General features: G+C 38.1%; 1 protein-coding gene across 2 annotated transcripts in view; it reads left to right on the forward strand.

The window, feature by feature from the left end:
• Window positions 1–22,341, forward strand: part of TTBK1 (tau tubulin kinase 1) — a 99,868-nt gene extending 77,527 nt beyond the window's left edge. Inside the window, exons 13-14 of one of the 2 annotated variants that reach the window (XM_058165178.1) lie at window positions 8,632–10,232; window positions 12,014–22,338. In XM_058165178.1, the coding sequence (XP_058021161.1) occupies window positions 8,632–10,232; window positions 12,014–12,416 (2,004 nt within the window). In that variant the 3' untranslated portion in view covers window positions 12,417–22,338. Of the gene's footprint in view, window positions 1–8,631; window positions 10,233–12,013 lie in introns of both variants that reach the window. The other variant, XM_058165177.1, reaches the window with a different exon arrangement.
• Window positions 22,342–23,681: the final 1,340 nt, after the last annotated feature.

A 23,681-nucleotide genomic window follows, 5' to 3' on the forward strand; every position in this document is an offset into this window, starting at 1 on the left:
CACTCCTGCCTTTTTAAATAATTCCTTAGTATTTCAGCACCAAATGACACTTTCATCTTTGATTGTATACCTTGTCCATTATTGTTTCTTCTGGTCTTTGATCTATTGAACAACTGAAAGAGGAGCATAGGATCAAAATCAGAGAATTTTGTGCAGATTTTGTTCTGTTGTTTCTCAGTGGCTTGGGCCTGAGCTTATGATGGTACAAGTTGAGAACTGCCTTACTACGTGAGGTCTCATCTTGAAATTAACGCTGCAAAGAAATTCAATCAAATGGAAAACTACTTTTGGCAGTTTTTAGAAGAAACAAAATAATATACTATTCATGGCATGTAGATAATTTTGCTTCTGAAAAAAAAAAAACTTCTGTTTTATAAGTCACTACTATCAAAAGCTGTCACTCCCTTAAGCACAAGCCTGTGCTCATAAATGAACTGAAGTTGTTGACGTGCAGTTTCCCATTGCATTTGGATTTGGATTAAGGCATTTGGTTTTGTACTTGCAGATCAAAGCCAATCGCTTTGAAGGGTTAAGTTATCATAATTTTATTTTTGTGCAGTTTTGTACAGCTTGCAATTTACATTATCTTATTTTACAAGGATTCTTGATAGAAGCTATGTAGTATTGAAAAATGATTTCCTGGATTTTGTCTTTCCCCACAATGATATGAAATTGGTAAAGAGTATTTTTGTTGTTGCTAGTTTTGGTAACACTTATAAAGTAACAGTTGGTCAAGCTCCTTTTATTGTTAGACTTCTGTATATTGAATCATGGTAACATTTAGTTCTACTTTAGCAGTTTCACAACAGCACAAGGATAACATTTATAGTAAATGTTTTTAACACTCCATTTGATGTATTGGTAGTCATTGTAGTATTCAAACTACTGAAAAAATGAAATAATGAATGTAAAACACACACACACACACACAAACACACACACGCTGCTATAATTATGTAACTTGGAGTTGAAAGTTAATCTCCATTTTTGCATTAACCTGCATGTAATTTAACATTCAGAATCAAATTTATGGTCTATTTTTTTTAACAATGTACTATGCTTTCTGTTGAATCCTATCTCTTCAGTGTACCTAGCTTAATTATATCTTCTTTGTAATAAATCACAGAGCTTCCTTATCAATAAATCATCACAAATGCAGGCAAACTATCTCTAAACATAAAATGCATCTACATTGCAAAAGCTGTTCCATGTAACAATAGAATAAGAAGGATGCTCAAAGGACACTTACTTGCCCCTTCACTTTGGTCCTTCCTGAGAAAAACAGAGCTCGCTTATATTTGGCCTTATCTCTGTACCAAAAAGATACTAATATTTTCAGAATATTTTACAGTTTATTACTTCTCTCCAAGATTGGAACAAAGATTGTTAATGAAATTTCTCCCCTTCTCTGTCTTCCGATGGTTTCCCCCCCCCAAACCTCTACAGGTAGAACCATAGCAATATATGGAGAGTTTCAAAATAAAAGGATTGACTGAAAGGAATATTTCATAAGGGAGTAATTTCAGTGCTTCTCATCATACAATCTAGATTGCAATGTACTTTTGTCCTGCCAGTAGTGGTAGCCATGGTTGCTAACATTGTGTAAGGCTACATGAATCAGGAACACAGAAAACACATTGGGACCTATCCCTAACTATAAATGGAGGAATAGCTTTTGAAAGCCATCAAATAATACATGTGTCCAGAATTTAGAATACTAAATTGGTGAGAATGGACATATTACAGTGCAATCATGCAAGGGCTGGATTTGTATTTTACAAAGCAGATATCCTACAAATTCTTTAACAATATCTTGAAATTCTAGATTTGCCAAATCTGCAAGTTCTAAATGAATAACATATTCTGCCTGCAAAGGATCATACCAGTTTCAGGATATTACTAAACTCATGCTTATTAATTCTTGTGGGAGCTGGATTGTTATTTGTTGAAATACATCTGCATTTCTCAGGACTAAGGCATCTTCTAGATTCTTATGCCTGAGATCACTTGATGTAACTTGTGTTGTGTTTGTTGGGCTTTCTAGATTTCTCTTATAATCATCAGCACCCTCAGGGACTAGAGTATCTTTCTTTTGCCTTATCCTAAGCCCAAAGACTTGCTGCTACTGTTTATTGTGGGTCAGCAGTTGGCAGTACTAAGATTTTGAAGGCGAGAAGGATTGGATAATTTTTTTTCTTCTGTTTACACACTGGTCCCAATATGTATAGAAATGCAACAATGATGATTTTATAGGATCAGTGTGCAAACAAAGAATTAATTTCTAACTACAGTTTGACTTAATGGTTGAATCATATTCTCTTTCTCTAGAGTAAAATCCCCCCTTCTCTCACATACATCTTACTTTGTTTTGTGCAATCAAAACCTCTTCTCTGTTGTCCCAGAGCATAAAGACCAAAAGTCACATTCCAAAAAGATGAGGCTACAACAAAAACTGAATTTTATTTTATTTCCATTTAAATGTAATAAAAAATAATACAATTATTCCCCAGTCATATAGTTTTCTTCTAGCATAAGTTTTTGAGGCTTCTAGAAAAAGCACTGAAAATTTGCAGGGGTGAAAGTGCGATACACAGTCCTGGGGCCTTAATTGTGCATATAACGGACTTCTAATGTCAGCTAAATGAGTGTTAATCAGTATTGATGTATTTGTTGGACGCTCTTTAAAAAAAAATTAAGAATGGAATTCATGTTAGAAAATGAATGCTTGGTCTAGCAGTGAAGATATCATATCATATTACATTTGCACCAGCTTTTTGTCCTAAGGCAGTGTATCTTGGTGTGTTTTTCCAAACTTCCAAGTTTGTTTTGTGTTGCTTTTTTCTTATACGGAGTGCCAATTCTTAATATTTTAAATATCTTTTTAATGAAAACCTCAGGAATTAGAATCATCCCGGTATTACTGCAGACTGATACATGTATATTTAGCATCGACTGAAAAGGCCTAAAACCCTTCTTGGGAGAGTTATGAGGTATAACTTTATTGTGGCATAGCAGGAATTAATTTGGAAGGACCAAGTTACCAGAAGGGGTTCAAAAGTTTGTTTTCCCTGAGCCTTTTTATTCTTTGTGTGTGTTGCCTATTAGAACTGAAGATAATTTTCTGCGCCCCTGCCTTTCACTTTTTTGTACTGACATTGTATAATATGCTTGCACTATTCCCCTGGGCAAACAAAGCATGTAAGAAAAAAAACTGAAGCTGCTGCTTCTTCTTCTTCTTTTTTTTTTTGGATAAAAGCACTGTATTACTTCTGTATATAGAGAGACTAATGACAAGACAGAACTTGAAATTCTATCTTATGTATAAAAGCATGCACTGAATTACTTGTATGTAGAAAATGCTGTAAATGCTGCAGAGTACTGTAAGATCCTACACTTGAAATCACAAATAACAAGCAACATCATCTTTTAAGACAAAACAAGAAACAAAAAAAACTAAACCGAAGCTGTGCAATGGATTTTGTGCCTTTTTTAAATCCATGTATGTTAATCCAGACAATCGGAAAAAAAGCTTGTATACTACCAAAACCTTATTAAAGAATCAAAGGCATAACTTGTGGCAGTGGTTTTTTTTAATCTCATTTTTCACCGGACCGTCGCTTTTCTTGTAATGTAGACTTCAAATCCACATGCAAAGTCTCCTGTTAACTCCTTACCTGGTATTGGCATTGTGGAGGATTTTTATTAGTGAAAGGAAGGGATAAATTTTGGATTTAATAGAGAGAAGGATATATCCTGCTCTACTAGCCTAAATTTTACATCTTATATATCAGCATAAGAGGATAGATTTTTTTTTAACTTCCTTCTTTGGACTCTGTATTATGATTTTGCTAATGTTTTCTCCCTTCCTCAGTTCTCTGACTTCTTATTGGCCTTGGGACAGAGAGAAATCAGTGTAGTAACGTATCAGCCTAAGAAAACAATTAGTGGTTTGATGCTTGTGGAGTAAACTACTCTTTCTATATGGGGAGGGCAATGAAATGCAATACTGACTAAGGCAGTGGTGAAGAAAGCAACAACCACTAGGCATGCCAGGCCATCAAGATCAATTGTAGCAGGAAATTTATGTTAAGTAAGAGTATCTGAGTTTGGTACTAGTGTAAAAGTAAACATTCTGGTCAAAAGCACAATGAAGATCAAAATTTCCATCTTTAACTGCAAATTGCAGATTTCTCAAAGATATCTTTGCAATTGAAGACCCCATGGAACAATGTGTCCATTTTTGAAAATATTTGTACAGGAATTCCTTATAAATATAATTGCATTCATTTGGACGATGTTTTTCCTATGAAAGGGTGAAACTCCCATCTATTAGACTTGGAGGGCCAGAGTCAGGGAGGTCCCTCTTTCAGATATGTGCCCACCTTGTTCCGTGTTTGGCATCAGTTGTGACCTCAGGATAGGAGAAAGGAGTGACAGCTATTATCTGAGAAACTCTGATCGCTTTCACAGACTCTGTGCTTAGATAACGAGATATGACATCTTTATGGTTGAGTTAGGATTCTAGACAGCAGCTGGGTTTGTTGCTGCTATACTGGCCTTTGTGTTGTAAAGTGAACGCATACCTGAGCTGCTGGATTCCATTGCTGGTCTGACAGTTGAATTCCTCAAGCTGATAGAAAGCTGCTTCCAGTTAGCATTGAATTTGGGACTCACCAGGAATTCATGGTCACCATGACAACCATGAATCTGACCCAAATTATTGACCCAATTCATGCTGAAGGTCACATTAGATTTATTTATTTTTTTGATCTTGAGAGACTTGCAATATGATCAAGGTGGGGGGCAGTATCGTCAGTCCTTTGTCATGAACAGAGCACTCAGATTGCCTTTTGGTTTACTGCTGCTACTTTTCCCTGCAAGAAGGTAAGACCTGTTAGATCTACCTACTCCAAGTGTCTAAGAGACTCTGGGATTTCAGAGAGTGTACATCCTGTCATTTGTTCTTATTTTGCTTTAGAATTATATTACTGTTATTATTCATGTTGTCAGATCAAATAGATTTCAGCTACTTAATTCTTTGTCCTTTAAATGTATAAAGTATACTTTAAGTATCTTTGATTGAACTATGACCTCCAAAATCCATGCCAAAATAATTTGAAGCTTACTCAAATGCTGTACAATAAGGTCATTGGTTTCCTTTCTATCAAATCTCTTATGTAACCTATGATCACTCTCATATTATTTGGCAATTATGAACTCCTCATCCATGTTATGTGAAGGTGTACTTTTTATTATGATATCTCTGCATCACAGATATGGGGATCTAGTTTTGTAAAAGATCCCTTCCAACCCTCAGTTCCTTTTCAACAGCCACAGGATAAATGTCCCCATCTCCTGGGTTCCACTGTTTTATTGTGCATACTGTACATACAAACCAACATCTCAGAATAGACTGACCACAGCTATGATTTCTTCCATTGCTTCCCTCTATAATAGTTCAATATTGTCAGTGTCACCATATCACCATAACACTGGTGATATGTGTTAGTCACCAATCTTTCATACGTATGATTGTGTCATTGTTCAAAACAGTGCATCTTTTGGACAAGGAGGTACCATATTTTTTGATGTATAAGACGCACTCTCCCCCACAAGTGGGTGGAAATGTCTGTGCATCTTATGCAACAAATGTTGCTGAAGACCTGCCCACCTGCCACCTCCCACCCTTCAGTCTCTGCCTCCCAACAATTTTCTTCCTTGCAGCAAACAGCAAACAGCCTGGTCAGCTTCACCACAGCCTGATTTAGCTCAAGCAGCTGACTGGTGGTTGGATCGGCCTCCTGGAATACCACCTATCAGCTGTTTCAGGCTGCAGGGATTGCCACCAGCCATCGCCACTGTTGCTACCCATCACCGCTGCCACCTATCGACTCTGCGCACCCCATTTTAAGCCTCTGCATGTCCAGTTTTTGGCCTCCATGCACCCCATTTTCAGCCCGTCCCAGGTGGTGGAGAACGCTGGCCCACTGCCTATCTCTGCCGCCTGGAATGGGCCAAAAATGGGACATGTGGAGGCTGAAAATGGGGTGCATGGAGGCAGCGATAGGTGGCAGCAGCAGTGGGCGGCGACAGCAGCGATGGGCGGTGGCAATCCCCACAGCCTGGAACAGCTGATAGGTGGTATTCCGGGAGGCCGATCCAACCGCCAATCAGTTGCTTGTGCTAAATTAGGTTGTGCTGAAGCGGACCAGGCTGCAAGGAGGCAAATTGCTGTTTGCTGCAAGGAGGCAAATTGCTGGGAGGCAGAGGCAGATTTTTTTTTCTTGTTTTCCTCCCCAAAAGCTTATAGTCCAGAGCGTCGTATAGTCTGAAAAATATGGTACTTTATATAACTTTTTGCTAAAGCGTCTGCCTGAACTCCAAATTCTATTTGGTAATTGTCAAGCCCAAGCAACTAGATCTGCAAGGTTCAAGTTGACTACTATATTGAGTTCTAGTGATAGTAGAAGAATCTTCCCAGATTGCTTGCCTTCCCTTGGGAACGAACAGATAAAGTCCCATGGAACTTAGGGTGTGTGTGTTTGTGTCTGAGTCAGTCCTAGGTCTCTTGTGGCTGCACAATGACTCAAAGCTAACATATTCCTTGATTCTCCCTCCTTGTCTGTCTGGGGATTTCACATGTACATGTGATAAGAGAACTGTTTGTTAACTGTGTTTTTCAAGTGGTCCCTGTACATTCATGTTTGAAAGTTACATATTTTATTGCACCTCCATGCCCAATTTTTAAATCAATAATTAGTCTTTCCATTTGCACTGATAAAGTGTCAGTTCATTCATAATAAGTTACTACAGGTTGATAATCAAAGATGCTATATTTGGAAGAACACTATTTGTCTATCATTGAACTATTATATTATTTGCTGTATGCAATATTTGTATAATTCTTATACCATAGATTCCAAATATTTTTTATATAATTCAAGAGCACATTCATATTTATTTAAAGTTTTGTTTTTAAAATAAAGAGAGAAAAGAAACTAAATTGAACAAAATACAGTGATAATACATTATTTTTAAAAAGCATGCTTAAAAATAAGTGAAAAAATACAAAAAATAAAGTATATTTCATTATAACAGTAAACAGTTACAATTCTATATATAATTATCTAATGCAAACATTTTGCAAGGATATTATCTATCTATCTATCTATCTATCTATCTATCTATCTATCTATCTATCTATCTATCTCTCTCTCTCTCTCTCTCTCTCTCTATCCAATATAACTGAAGCCATTGCTTGGAGCATATGCAATGCAGGGCACACTTTCATAAAATTTTGTAGAAAGTAGCTATAAAAAGTTTCTGGCATTAATTCTGGCATTAAATGTAGAAGTAATGTACTGTACATATGAAAGCACAGATGATCACTTGAAGAATCACAATTACATTAAGCAATTTTTGTTATTGTCTGATTGATGCTTAACAAACTGTACAGAAATCTAGTTCTTATTTCCCGTGTACCACTTGCTTCCTACTCATTACATGAAATATTCATCAATTTTCAGATAGTTTTTTTTTTTTAAAAAAATAAAAGTATTTCCACTTCAAAATAATGTCATATATGTCTTTCCTATCCCTGGACACCTCTGTTTTTTCTATAGCTTTCCTTTTATTAAATGACTTTCCTGCTACTGTGTGTTGCTAGAAACCATCTAATGTTTATTTTTATTGTGTATATTCTCTTTTTAACTGGTTTTCTTTCTATTCCAGTTACGTTTTTCTTGTTTACAGGATGACCCATGGGCTTTGCTAGGGTATTTACTGAATAATAACCTATTGCATTGTTACCTCTTAGGAGTGTTAATCAGACATCACACTAGTAGGAGGTAAAGGGCAGGTTTTGTTTTTAGTAGCAGCAGCATCAGATTAGTGGGAGGCAGTTGCCTCTCCTTCTTTCTTATATGTATTAGATCTGGATACTGAAGATGGAATACTGAAAAAGAATGAGGGGGAATTCTACCAACTGTTCTTCAGGCATCTCAGTAGATACCCTTGGGCTTTAAACCAGGGTATTGATGTCATGTGGTAAGGGATTTGCCATTATGGTAAATACCATTTTTCCCCCCTGCAGAATCTTTATTCAAACATAACTTCATTAATTTGACAAAACTGGGAAGGGGCATCCTCTAATTCTCGGTCTCTCTCTGCATAATTTCAAAAGCCTTGCATAAGTAACATTCACATTCAGGGCAAATGTTTCTCCCTCAGAGAGAGAAAGATACAAGACCAAGAAGGGGTGAAAGGAGATAAGGTCCTTCTACTTTCCACTCTGATTCTACTTGCTGTGGGGTCCAAACAGGGTGCTGTTCCCCCCTCCCTCAAGTGGTGAGAAGCTGACAGGAAAGGGTCCCCAGCTCTTGGTCTCCATTCATTTGTGGTTTTAATTCTCCTGGCTAATTTCAGCTATTACAACATTGCTTATTTCAGGGGTCTCCAACCTGGGCAACTTTAAGCCTGGAGGACTTCAACTCCCAGAATGCCCCAGCCAGCTGGCTGTGGCATTCTGGGAGTTGAAGTCCTTCAGGCTTAAAGTTGCCCAGGTTGGAGACCTCTGGCTTATATCGTTTTAACATTCTGGATAACCAACTATTTTTGTGTGTCTTTTTCCAGGTATTCCCACTGAAACCTTTTGAAATGAATGGTCTCCCCAGGGTGGTGCCTTTAAATTTGCCTTACCAAGATTTCAAAAGGGATGTATCAGAAAATAGGGAAAGATCCAAAATTCTGCAACGAATAAAAAAAGTGGATTTCTCAAATGTTGTCTTAACCGCCCCTTGTAAGCCACCTAATGCTCATCTTCAACTGGCAAATGGCAGATACAAAGAAAAAAAGGAGGAAAAAGAAGAGGAGGAAGAGGAAGAGGACGATGATGAAGATCTTGGTAATTTAGGGGAAGAACTTGATATGCAGAGCGAGTCAAGCAGTGACGTGAGTCAAAAAAGTACTGAGCGTAGTCAGGAAGGTGCTCCATCCACTCTTTTAGCAGATGATCAGAAGGAATCTAAGGGTCGAGCATCAGCTGCAGAAGGAGACTTGGAACTTGAGGAAGGCTCAAAAACATTAGTTCTCTTTTCACCAGGTGACTTGAAAAAGTCTCCTGTGAATACAGACTTGGCTCCTGATGCTGATCTTGGAACTCTTGCTGCACTGACTCCTCAAAGTGAGAAACCTCAGCCTATGGGAAGCCAGCTTGATGTATCTGAGCCAGGAACGTTGTCTTCCATCCTCAAGTCTGAACCAAAGCCTCCTATGTCTGTGGCCACAACCTCCTCCCCTTTTACTAAAGTGGAACGCACATTTGTCCATATTGCTGAAAAGACACATCTAAACATCATGTCTTCCAGTGGGCAGCTTATGAGGCATGAGGAATACTCTAATACAGGGCAGTTTGAAGAGATAATCGTTGAGGAAGAATTAGAGGAAAATCAGGTACTGATAGAAAATGGGAGTGTGAATTCAGCCTTGGAAGGGGGAGAAATGGAAAGTTGTGCTTTCTCAGTGAATCATATTGAAACCACCTCTGAAGCTGCAGGGGAACTGGTATTCCTGAATGGTGTTAAAATGGGAGAAGAAGAGGAGCTAGAACTTAAGGGCAAACTTATTCCTGAGTCAGATGTGGAAGAAGATAGTAAGTTGATTTCAGAAGAACCTGGCCTTGATAATAAACCCCTTGCAAATGAATCCCTTAGACAAACAGAGTTGCTTCCACATATTCTAGCAGAAACTTCCAAAAAGCCACTGAATGTAAGGTATAGAAGCCGGATTCCTGTCTTGCTGTCTGAAGAAGACACTGGATCAGATGTTTCAGCTTCACACTCTGGCAAAGAAAGGCTATACAAGAGACTGAAACAACAGGATTTGGCCCGCCTGGTGATGGAGAAAAGGCAAAGCCATCTATTCAGGTTAGCTTCTGGAGCTTCATCTTCTGCTTCCTCTAGTGATGAGAGGCAGCGGGCTTCAGAAACCTTATCGGCAACTGGTTCTGAGGAAGATACTCATGATTCAGATGATTTCACCCCAAGGAAGATTGGAAATCAGGAGAGAATTTCCCTGGTGAAGATGGAGGAGAGAAGTTTAAATATAAGGAGCAGAATCCCTCGCCCCATTGTACCTGTAAAGCCACCTATGATAGAACTAAAATATGGGAGCCCTTCAGCCCTTCCTCCAGCAGCACCAAGTAGAAGTACCGGTGATGCAACTGGGTCCATAAGGTATGTGGTACTTCTTTCTGATTCAACAAGCAGTTGGATTTATAGAGTTACTTTTGTCCTTGTTGTCTCCTCAGCTCCTTCTTTATATTTACCCACCCTATCCACTAGGTGGTAATCAACCATTTTTCCCCAGACTAATCTTGCTATGATGTTAGATAATAATTTTAAAATAGGCTGCCTACAGAGCCTTCCCAAACATCCAATAGCTTTGCCTTCAAAATTAGGTAGAAGTTGGTATTTTTGCATAAAAGAGATACCACTGGGGTCATGGAAACTTTTTAAAACCAGATTGGAACATAATAAATTTCTACAGGGGTATTTAGAAATAAAAGATATAAAAAGGACATTTTAGGTAGGAATCACAACTGAAGGAGTAAGCCTATTTTATGGTCTCTTAGTTTAGTATTCCCTACTGGAGATTTTTTTCATTTTCATTTCATTTGTTTTAATATTGTATACTAGAGGTTCCTATATATAAGTTTGGGGGTAACAATTCTGACATGTATCAACTATCTATGACTTTTATTATCTTAGTTACAGTACGTAGCTGCATCTACATTCTCTAATGTTCTCTAATGTCTATCCTTGCAGGTAGTCCTCAATTTACAACTGGTCATTTAACTACCGGTTGAAGTTACTGCAGCCTCAGATGGGATGTTTTACATCCTGTAAAATGTCATGGGGCATCCACTCCCAATTACATGACCTCAGTTCAAGCAGTTGGCAACCTTTTCACAATTATGATCAGTTTCCAAGCACCCTGCGATCATGTCCATCACCATTTACAATCTTTTCTATTGGCTTCCCCAGAAAGTCAATGGGGAAGCCTGCAGGGGAAGGTTGCAAGTTGTGAGAGGACTCTCATCTCCAGAAACTGGCTGAAAGAGTTGCCTGCCAAATGGAGCTTAGCCCCTCTGCTGGGCTGTAGAAACAAGGAAAGGAAAATCTATTTCTTGTTCATTTAATGTGTATCCTGTCTTTCTTCCAAATAATATATACTGTACAAGGCGGTGAATTACAAAATAAATACATTTAAATACTTCAATTAAAAAAACCCAGTATCTTAACGCAAATTCTCTACCTTTAAATGCTCAATATGTAGTGTTTGCTTCTTTAACAGAAGTGGCTTATATGCTTGGTTTATGTGACTTTCAGCAAAGGTGATGCTGTTCCTGCAAAAACATAACCTGCATCTCACCTCTACCATGCAAATAATATCTTGGCTGAAGCAAACACTGCATAAACATGTCCAAATATGGGTATCCATAGAGAAGGCAAGAATGACAAAATATACATAACAATGTCACAGTGCAAATGTGAGTCACACACTAACAATAGACATTAGGGTCCAAAAACACCTAGTATTTTTTGTATCTGCATGATGACATCTCTGCATGCATGTTGCTATTTTGATATCACTTTGAATATTGCCCTGTCAGATGTGTAGGGGCTCTTTTATTAAAGGAGAAATAAGCATACATTTGTTCATCAGGGCTTGGGTACATTGTTCCACTCCCACAAGACACGTGGTGAAGGAGATAGCCTTGCTGTCCTACCATATGAAGTTGTTATCGATATGCAAAAACAATGACTTGAGTATGTTGATAACTGAACTTGCCCTTTTCTTTATTGTGGCATGTGGTAGCACTTGGCCACTACCATGTGTGTCCTTTTAATCTGTTACAGACTATTAGTTTTTATCATATGTTTTACAGTAAGATACTTATGGTGAGCTGGTTACAAAAAAAACATTGTGGTTTCCCCTTCTTTTCTTCCTGCAGGATTCAGGGGCAAAGGCCATTTGGGAATGTAACTGGTGATCCCCGGATGAAAGCTACCCCAACTCCTGCTACCCCTTCCTTGAAGAGCAGCCCAAGGAAAACCTCCCATCTTCCAGCTAGAAGCCCTATTCTCCCTCCACGAAATCTCAGTGCTTCCCCCAAAAGCCAATCCCTATCCAGAAAGGAAAGCCCATCACCATCTCGACCGCATAGGCCTGGAACTACATTTCCTCCATGGGCTCAGTCTTCTCCCAAAAGTTCATCCAGGGCTCAGGCGATAGGCCTATTGGGAGATATTCCTGTCTCACCAGGTACGCTCAGAAAAGGACCAAAAGGGAAAACCCATACTCCAGGAACCAAAGGAAAACAGGTATTCCAAGAAGGCAAGTCTACTGCTAGATAATGATCTGCTGCTGCCAGTCCATTAGACCTACCGACCTACCATCTCGCCAGGCTGGAAAAACCTCTGCATATAATATACACTCGAGATGCTGCAGCACAGCCTTATGTGTCGGAAATATATGCATATAGCAGCTAGTTGTACTTCAGTGCTTCACTTGCCCACACATGCCCATGCTGTCTCAATCCCAGCTCTCTCTCTCTCTCTCTGGCTGAGAGCCTCCTGGCCAGCTCATGCTTGCTTTTGCCGGTCACCAAGCAACAACTCAGGCAGCCTGCCTAGTGCCTGATATTCTTTCCTTCATCTTCATTTCTTTAGTTTCTCGGTTAGCAACACCACAGAACCCTGAGAGATTGCTAGGAGAGATGGCTTTTTATAGCATACATCAGCCCCAGTCAGTGGAGAAATTAAAAGGGCTGCACAGAACCTGAAAGGGAAATCTCGGTGTGAGCTTCTCAGTGGTCTAGATGTATTGATGTCCCCGTTTGGCATCCACACACTCTGAGCCTGCTTCTGTGTAGCTCTGGTGATGCTGGTGTATTAATAGAAAGAAAGTCACAATCAGACCCCTCAATTGCTATCCTGCCTATAGTTATATGAAGAGTCAATAACAGCCAAGGGAAGAGGAGCTGCATCCTTGGCAGCTTCTTTTGGATGCATAGCGTCCCTTAGCAGCAGTCCTCAGAAGGCTGCTAAAGAGAAGTGTTAGATTTATTGAGAGAAACTGTTCCTGGGTGCTCTGAAGTCAAGAGCCATCAGTTTTTCCCCTTCAGCATTATGCCCATAAGCTGATATCCACCAGAAGTAGTGCTTTCTGTAAAGGCAGCAGTGAAAGCTTCTCAGGGAGCTCTACATGATCTCTTTATTGGTAAAAACAGTGCAAAAGTGCAAAGAAAAGAGCTAAAGCCTAAATAATGACCTAGGGAACCAATAGGGCTCCACTCTATGGTATTTTTTTCAAAATCCAAATATAAGGCATTTTAAAACATGGACTGCCTCCCCTTCTGGGATATGTTGGACATACAGTTTTTAATTTTTATGTTTTTTTTTAAAAGCAGGCTTTCCATTTCTAAATGCCTTGCAAAGATAGTACCTGCTTATTTTAGGAATCCAGCTGCCAGACAATCATCGGTGTTTGGCACCTCTCAAATTATTTAGTTTTCAACCTGGCGCTTGATAAATCTCGATAAAGCTTTTGAAGCTGGCTAATTGGGGGGAGGCTTCATGGTACCCCCTCTCTTCTATGCTCTGGCCTGAAAAGTTATATGAACTTGCCATTATGATCAGGACACACATTATAACTAAGTACTTATATCTAAGAATCTAGCTTTAGATATGGAGAATTGCAAAAAAAAAAAAAAAAGGAAATGTATGAATGCTTGGCTCTTGTAATAGTACTGAATAATATTCTCCCACCATCTACGTGAATCTATAAATTGCAATGATAGAAAGTAAGAAATGAAGGATTTGAACAGATCAGGATAATTTATTGTTAGTTCTTGGTATTCTTTTCTTGTTTTCTTTTCACTCTACAGCTGTCAAGCAGAGCTATATAAAATATGAATGGAACTTCTTTCCTTCCTTCATTTCTTTAGACTAATTTTTGTTGCTGTGTAAACGTAATAAATGACACTTGCAACTTCTTAGTAAGAGATAAATAGATTCTGGCTAGTCAATATTACTACTTTTCTTGGTGGGAATTCAGGAGTTGGTTGGTTGTTAAAGGAAAATTATTTTATCAATAGATAATCAAGGCCCAAGATTACCAGTGAATGTTCTTGCATCAGAGATGTTGACTATTTTTTATATTGTATTAGAAAATGACCTTAAAAAAAGATAATATACTGTTAATCTCATGTCCATCTTTTCAACAGAGGATAATTATGAGAATGTCTAGAATACCCTATTTAATCAATAGAATGATTGTTATGACCTACACCTGAGGAAACATGGGTCTTGTGGTTCTATGAGAGTATTATTAAGGCTTAGAGCAGAATTCCAGGACAGGGCTAAGAGCAATATAAGCCACAAGTCTTTGTTTTGGTAAGATCATGTTGATGAAACAACAAAGAAACAACAATAGAAACAACCCAGATTAGTTTTTGGTACATTAGTTGGAACTACACTGTGATTTTAGTTGAGAGACAATTGCAATGGGGTTTTGATAAGAAACACTCTGATTTTACAATATTTCTTCCCTTTTTAATATATATCTATGTTTTTTCTTTTGCCTCATAACTTCCAGACTTTTCTGTTCTGCAACTCTAGGAACCCATAGTATGCAAGAGCCTCTCAGTCATACTTCAGGCTATTCCAAGCTTCCAAGGCCACAAGGGTGATAGAGTTTGTCATGCCTCTTTGAATAATTTCTGCTTTTTATTTCTTTGTTTGTTTAAATGTTTACAAATAATTTTATCCTCCCCATTCCCTTCATTAACTTTTCCACCTGCCTTCATTAAAAACCTCTTTTCTTAGTCCTCCACAAGATATTCTCCACATCCTAGTGGAAAGGGGTTGAGTTTCGTGGCAGAACACATGTCTTGCATATTGTTGTTGTTGTTGTTAGTCACGAAGTTGTGTCTGACTCATCGTGACCTCATGGACAATGTTCCTCCAGGCCTTCCTGTCCTCTACCAACCCCCGGAGTCCATTTAAGCTCACATCTACTGCTTCAGTGATTCCATCCAACCACCTCATTCTCTGTCATCCCCTTTTTTCTTTTGACCTCAATTGTTCCCAGGTTCTTCTCCAGTGAGTCCTTTCTTCTCATTAGGTGGCCAAGGTATTTGAGTTTCATCTTCAGGATCTGGCCTTCTAAAGAGCAGTCAGGGTTGATCTCCTCTAGGACTGACCAGTTTGATCGCCTTGCAGTCCAAGGGACTTGCAGGAGCCTTCTCCAGCACCATAGTTCAAAGGCCTCAATTCTTTGGCACTCAGCCTTCCTTATGGTCCAACTTTCACAGCTATACATTGCAACTGGGAAAACCATAGCCTTGTTTATACACACTTTTGTTGGCTAAGTGATGTCTCTGCTTTTTAGTATGCTGTTTAGCTTTCCAGAGCTTTCCTCCCCAGGAGCAAGTGTCTTTTAATTTCTTGGCTGTAGTCCCTATCTGCGGTGATCTTGGAGTCCAGGAAAATAAAATCTGTCACTACCTTCATTTCTTCCCTATCTATTTGCCAGGAATTGAGAGGGCCGGATGCCATGATCTTAATTTTCTTAATATAGATTAAGTCTTGCATATAGATAGGCCCAATCTACTTGAATGAAGTTTTTTTTTTACTTGAATGTATTCGAGAGACAGAAAAGAGTAAGATCCCTGATTGGGACCCTGCATGGCCCCTGTTAATCTGCATGAATAATAATGGTAGACGGGCAAATGATCTTATGGCTTAGGGATGCTCTCTACCTTCCTGCTTTTTCAGATATATCTAGGCATCCTGCAAATATCTGAAAAAGCAGGAAGGTAGAGAGCATCTAGTGAGCCATAAGGACATCTAATCTAACCTGGTTCTTTTCCTTGGCAATAAACAAGACTGCCTTAGAATCTGGCCAGACTTTGCCAGTTGGGAACCACTGACAGGAGCTGAATTAGTGGATTTCATCCAGGATTTGAGGGGACAATTATAAATAATATTTCTGTAGTCAGTAGCCCCCTTTGAGATGTAGGAGCATATAAATTATAAGGCTTATGTTGATAGAATTTATTATTCTGACAGCTATTTGAGATTAGTATTATTGAATATCTCATATAAATGTTGGGATTTGTATCTGAAGAGAAGAGTGGGCCATTTTATTGAGCTTGGCCATATTGTTCTCCAAAGACATTGTTAGGCATAGAACATCATGGCCTATTCAATCCTAGACCTCACATGTAAAATAGGGATGTGCCAATAGCATTGGAAGATAGCTGTCAATCATCTTGATCATCCTTTGTGCCTGGTAGTAAAAGAGTAAAAAGTGGGAAGCCTAAAGGTGCGATCTACAACATTGATTGATTACTTCAAGAGACTCACTACTTTAGACCTTTGTTTTTATATAAGCAAAGGATGATGGGGCAAGAATATCATCACCCAGTCCATCATACCTCTTTTTATGTTTATTTGGTGTGTTTTTTTAAAACAAAATATGCTTACGTTGGCTTCACTCACATATTGTGCTAAGTCATAATATGGTTTGCTTGTTTGTGTTACTTCTGTGATCCCAGTCACTAAGGTCAGTAAACAATAATTTATTGTTTAACACAACATATGAAACCAACCAACCGATATATGCACTCATTCATCTGTGGTTTATGAAATAAAGCATGAATCCTTCCCATAAATTCAGAAACTTAGATATTATTCAAGAAAAATGAATAGGTAAAAAAACTATTCTCTGCGCCAGCTAATTCTTATCCCAAAATGAAGACGCTATGTAAACATTAGGTACAAATTTGAAGCACAAGCCTTGGACAAAGGAGGCTTTTGCCTTCCCCTTCTGGTCAGTTTTTCCAGAGTGTTATCCCTGTGACCATATGAGAAATGGGATGTGGGGTATAGAAGGTTCCTATATATGTTCCTGATTCCAGTAAGAAAAACAGTCCAAAAAAAAATCTTTTTAGCCTAAAAACAGAATTATCAGTCTTTCTCACCCCATTCCTCCTCCTCCTCCTCCTCCCCCTCTTCCTCCTCCTCCTCCTCCTCCTCCTCCTCCGTAAGGGAAGAAAGACCTGTACATTACTTTTTGCTTGAACCGAGTTGGCAGTAGGTTCTTGGACATAGAACATTTTGACATATTATGTCCTAGACCTCATGATGTAGGAGGCAGGGAGGCATTCAGTCTACTCATATACAACCACAATTCAGTCCTGCCTCCTCCATGCAATGCGATAATAATATTACTTTTCTGGTTTAATCCAGAATTAATAGCTATTCTGTCTAGAGATGCCCGTGGTCAAGCATTATTCATTGTAAATGAAATAGGTACTGTTTAGGAGACCTAAATTATTTTAATTGGGTGATACGTGGTAAGCAGATCTGTTCTATTGGTATACAACTCTAATTCTTAAATATGTCATATATCAGTGTATATGTATAGCAATACTGGAAGAGCAAGAAAGGTTTAATCTGCCCTCCAAATAGTATTAGTGTTGGGCACAAACATGTTATACCTCTTGACACATAAAAAGAAACAAAGTTCAGAATCAGTAGCATGTACTGTATGCTGTAAATATAAGTATCATGCAGGATGAGGAACTGTGGGAATCGATATTCCTCTATGACATTTGTACATATTTACCTGAATATGTATCAAGCATAAATGTTGATCATGAACAGAAAAAAGGCAGGATAGGGACAAATAATATTACTTTCATTCGCAACAAATAATATTGCTGTTGTAGCAGCAAGCCTGAGCTGTATGCAGCTTTAGTCCTTGATGGTGATTGAGACAGCTGTGAATCCTGATGGAATGAGTGCTTTGTTTTATTATCCAAATAATACTCCATCAGGACTATTATCAACACTCCAGGTCAAAAATGAGATTTCATGGATTGCTAGTTGCTCATGTTACCTATGGTACCATGCTATATGGTAAGCAAGCATCACTCTAAAGTAAAAAAAAAGCACTTATATTTCTTCTTAGGGTTACAGATTGCTGCATCTACAGTACTTCATTGTGTCCTTTGAATCCTGAATACTGGGTTTTTTTATGTCCTCAAGAATTCATAGTTCCTTCATATTTCCTTTTTATCGTATTTTGATTATAATTGCTGACTCTTGATTTTTTTTGCCCAGAACCTGAACATATGAGATAGCTCCAATTAATCTATTTCCTTAACATCACAGTACATTATGCATTCACCCCATTCATTTTTCAGAGCTAGTACAATGATATTAATTACAGAGGACAAGCTGTGATTATTGCTCCTAAGTACTTGTATTTCAGACCTGTTGATTGATGCTACACTTTTTTATTACATTTATAATAAATTAAATTGGTATATTAACTGGGGATGGTGTAGTCCCTGTTAATGTTATCTACACAGGTTTATAGTGCAGCTTCATTTTTTACACTATTTAGTGCATTTCTAGCCTGGCGATTGGGACCAAGCCTTTGCTAGGTAACTTATATTACAAATGCATGTTTTTTTAAAAAATGAACAGATATAATAGGTCAAACATACATACATGAATAATTCTGGGATTAATAAAATGATTGGCAGGTTTTTTTAAAAAGCTCTTTGTGTCCTCCTCAGTTCCTCAAACCATCTCCAGCTCCCAAACCTATTTCTGTCTTTTCTTTCTAATTATTCAGTGAGAGCAGCAGGAACAGAAATTCTTTCTCTTGCTATACTTGCTCACTTCTTTTCCTGTTGTGCTAATTAAAAACGGGGAGTGTCTTCTGCAGATTCAGTTGGGATGTTTTTTTGGGAGTCAGGAAGGGAAGTAGAATTGGGAGAGGGGGAGAAGGGAAATCAGGAAATGTGCGCTACAAGATGAATAAGTAAAGTAAAAGGACTTTGAAAACAAGATGCTTGTCTGAGGAGGCTTTCGGGCTTCAGCAGCTCCACAGACTTCACATTTTTACAGTCAGATCTTTGCCATTTGATTATTGTGTGAATCAACATGAACAATGGGGCTAGATTTGGTTGGGGGGCATTATCTGGCTAAGAGTAGCATCTTTAATATATTGCTTGCTTTAATGCCCCAGTCATCTGATTATGAACTCATTCTTCCCATCTATTTCAACATAGTGACAGATTAAGAACCAACTTTGTGTCCTAGGAAGACCTGGTGAGAATTAAATATAAGTAGCATGGATTTTATTGAGATTTCCATGAAAATTAATTTCTATAACAACTTAATCAGAACACACAGATACATTCTTTATATTACTTTTTAAACAATATAACATTGACTGTTTCTGTTCAGAACTCCAGGTACCCCGTCCCATTTCCCCTCATTTTCCATTATCTGTTTCAGCAAATCAGCCAGCCTGGACTTCCTTCATTGTTGTTATTGTTTTCCTTCCCCCATTATGGTATTTTCTTTTGCACTTCTGTTTCCTTGTTTTATATGGGTGATGCTTTAGTTTCATAAGCAACAGTGCTGATCAAAAGAAACGGGAAGAACACTTCACCATAATACAATTATGGTGGATGGGTGGTGGTGGATGGGTGTGTGTGAGAGAGACAAGTGCTTTGATAAGCAATTTTAATGAAGCTCCTATTAACCCTCTGTATAGACAAAAGCCTTGTAGTAGTTTCATTCAAGTAGATTTGCAATGGGTAATCTTTTAAATGGCACTTGTATAATTTTGTTTTATTATGGAATACTCAAAATTATGAGGTGCAGTCCAGTACCTACTTGTTTTCCCCCTACAACTCCAGCAATTATCATTAAAAAATTGAAAAGGGAGGAGAGAATCAACGGTGGATTCTGAACAGATTCACCTCACTCACCCCTGTTATAAGAGTGAAAAAGGGTGAATTGAAATGAATTTCAGACCAAGAGCCCAAAGGCTGAATTACAAGGAAGAAAAGATTTGCTAAAGATTATGCTGGCTGTCTGGAGAGTAGACCCACGCAGCTAGTCAGGATTATGGAAAACAAATTTCTCAAGGAAAAGAGCAGTGGTGAAGGCCAAGGCTTGTTCTCTGCTGCCCCAGATGATCAGACTAGAGTCCCTTAGCTAAGGAGACAGTGTAGGTAGAGGAACTTCTTATTGCTCGGAGCAATTTGAGAAGAACGGATCTGGAACTGCACCTGGGTAGTTGGGATATTCCTTTGCAGGAGGAAACTGGACAGTAGACAGCCATCTATCTAGGATGTCCTAGTGTCAGGATCTTTGCATTTATCTTACAAATTTATCTTATAAATTTGGTTTCAAAGTGTAACGTAGAGTTAGTGCCTTTGAAAGTACTTATCTTGCCCCACCGCCCTTTCCCCAGAATTTAGCACATATCACAATGCCACCTTTCTCTTTCTATCATCAACAAAACCAAAAATCTAATGGCTACAATAAAGTAGCAAGAGATACTTAATTATATTAGACCTTATGCAGGGGTTATAGAAACAAAACAATTTCTTGGTGGAGTTTTCCTATAATTTGCAGTTTGGACCGGTACATTTAGCAGAATATGTATTCCTGTATAATACAGTATACAACTGGATTTGTAAATATGAGACAAAGGTTATGGCCCCAGGAGGTTAAGCAATTTCATTCCCATGCTTATTATAATCATCTTTTTATGTTACTATGCACCCCGAGAAACTAACTTTTTAGAACCCAAATGCCGTATTTCCTTGTTTTTCTGAATGGGAGTAAGAAGAATTTGCTACTCCAGATGGCAGAATACCTATAGACCGGGAAAGAGATTTCTGGGGGGCTTTGGGGGAGATTTTGTGGGCTGAATTTTCCCATAGACTGTTCTTAATCTTTGAGTCACTTGGGAATGTATATAATCTCTTACAACTTTGTTTCTCAGGCTAATCTGAAGTATAGACTAACTGCAAAACCAGATATGTTTCAGTCAAGAGATGAAGGATAGCATGAGCCACCTATTCTGACAAATGAAAAGCATAGGATGCTATATATGTCTCCTATGAAAGGCAACGTGTTGTGTAATGTAAACAATATGGCTATTTCTTTGGACTGAATTTAATAGCAGACTGCTGATAACTTTGCATTGTTAATGGGTGATAGGGCGTGTTTTTTAAGATCATAAATGTCCCACCCAGGAGCAGTTCTGAATTAACACTGTGTCCCACAGCACAGAACAAATGTATCTGATTGGCAGACAGGATATCAGTTGATGATATTATTTATTCAAACCATTGTCCGATTCCATGATAAACCACCTCATTGTATTTTCTTCTTTTTTTTTAATGGTTTTCTGAAAGCAGGATTAGAATGTTTTACACATTACAAGAAGAATGTACAATTGCAAATGAGAGTAAAAAAGTAAAAACCGTAAAAATCTGGTTTAAATGCATGGCAAAGTTCTCAGCGCCACAAGTTTGGCATGCGTCACACAGAAGCTGTGTACAGATTCACATGGCATTTTCCTAATTCTAAATCATGACTTAAAAATAAAAAGAAAAGGAAATCACTTTTTTGTTTGTATGAAGAATAATTGTCATTAACAGATTTGTTAATCAAAGAGAATTCTTGGTCATGCCATTAAAAAGCTCGCCGGCCTTTTCACCTGTGTGTCTTTTACCATTTGTTTGATGAGCTGCTGAGTTGGGTTTTAGCCAGGGGCGCAGAAGGTTCATATTAAGAATATTTTCCAAATGCCCTCAATCTTAGATGCCTCTAGTAAATTAATGCTCTTTATCGCCACCATCCAACACACTTCCCCCCCTCCCCCAGACAGTAGGGATGGAATGAAGAGCAAAATGAATGCCTGACTGGAATTAAGAAGAAAAAATTTTGTGGAGAGTGTACTGTTGATTGGAACCATAAACTAATATTTTCATAAATACAATTAAAATAAATCTCTAAAACAAAACACAGAAAAGAAGTAAATTCTGTTTTGTTTATTAAAAAATGCAGTACAGAGCCATCTTGAATAAGGAAAGTTACTCAAAATAAGTTTTCTTTTATTGCTTTGAGTAAGCTGATAGGAAAAAATGCACTGCATGAATTTGCACTTTGAAGTGCTGTCCAGTTGGAACTTAATTTAACATCGAGGACTTTAAGAAGGTAAATGGTAGTATCTTAGATTTGCCCATTCGCCAAATTTTGGACATGAGGTATGTGCAGGGTTATCAGTTACAATACTCTCTTCATTCTGGTGGGCTGTATTATGCTGCTATATAAATTTATAGGCAGTATTTCCAAGTTTATATCTCTCATAATGTATTAGCATTTAGTGTACAGATTTTATGCCACTTTTTTTGCCAATATAGAAATGATGATTCTACTACTAAATAACTAACTCTGCTACATAAGATGGAAAATGAAGTTTAAGTACAATAACTTTCTTAAATTTGCCATTTCAGCAAGATTTTGAAATAACATGTCTATTTTGCCTCATACTGTTTTTCTTTCCTGCCAGCTAACTCTGATGGATGACCCTATCACAGGGGTGTCCAAACTTGGTCCCTTTAAGACTTGTGGACTTCAACTCCCAGAGTCCCTCAGCCAGCAAAGCTGGCTGAGGAACTCTGGGAGTTGAAGTCCACAAGTCTTAAAGGGACCAAGTTTGGACACCCCTGCCCTATCATGTCCATCCTGCTCATGTAATGGGTATAATTTCTAGGCTGCAGGAAGGAAAAGCATATCCTTTTAAATACTGTAGTATTCAAAAAGGAAACAAAGCAAGCATTTCTTACAATATCTCAAAACTACATTTTTCTAAGTACTGTGCTGACAACCATACAGAAATAATAGTATATTTGGCTATGAAAATTATTTATGATTTTTGAAAGCTATTATAAAAGTCACTGAGAGTTTCTTCTGCTGCAAAGAAGCAAGTTGAAAAGGAGAAAGAATTCAGAGCATGTGGAAAAGAAACCACTGGTATGCCCATTCATCTGTTTTCCTCGGGGTTCTCCCACTGGTAGGATTCTACTTAAATTCGGCACTTAATCTTTTAGCATATAACAAACATGGTGGTGACAGGGCTCTGGTGCTCAGTTCTGATCCAGCTGTCAAACACATTTTTATTTGCACTTTTATTTAAACATTCTTACAATGAGCAAAAGGTATCAAGTATCATTTGATCATCTTAAAAATTCAGAGGAAAAGTTCAAGATAAAATATTGTTACTTGTCCAAAATTACACACTATTGTTGGGTTGAAACTGTGTGCTAAACCCTAAACCCAAGGTGACAGAACACAATTATTCTTCACATAACATTCTATTGTGACCTAATGTGAAAACCTATATAATACAAAAATGGCCGAGTTCCTAAAACATACTGAACCACAAAATAATCAATCTTATTTAAGCATAACCTAGCGCGGTGTGTGAAATCACTGTACATCAAAGCAGAATGGAAATTTGAACTCTGATCTCTCCAGCTTTAATCCCTATTCTTGGCCTGAAATTCAGATTTGGTTAATGTCACCCATGAAGAATTCTCTTTAAGAAGATGAATGCATCCCAAACATTTCTTCCTGAACTGCAAGATTGTGACAAATTCCCATTTAAGCAAAAGTGAAAACAGAGGAGAAGCGATGTACAGTATCCTATGGTCAAACCATGTATCCTGTGAACAAGGGTGTGATTTTCATTTGCAGTTTCAACATAATTTAATAGCAATTTTACTACTATAT

This window comes from Ahaetulla prasina, chromosome 1 (genome assembly GCF_028640845.1).
Source record: "Ahaetulla prasina isolate Xishuangbanna chromosome 1, ASM2864084v1, whole genome shotgun sequence".
NCBI lineage: Eukaryota > Metazoa > Chordata > Lepidosauria > Squamata > Colubridae > Ahaetulla > Ahaetulla prasina.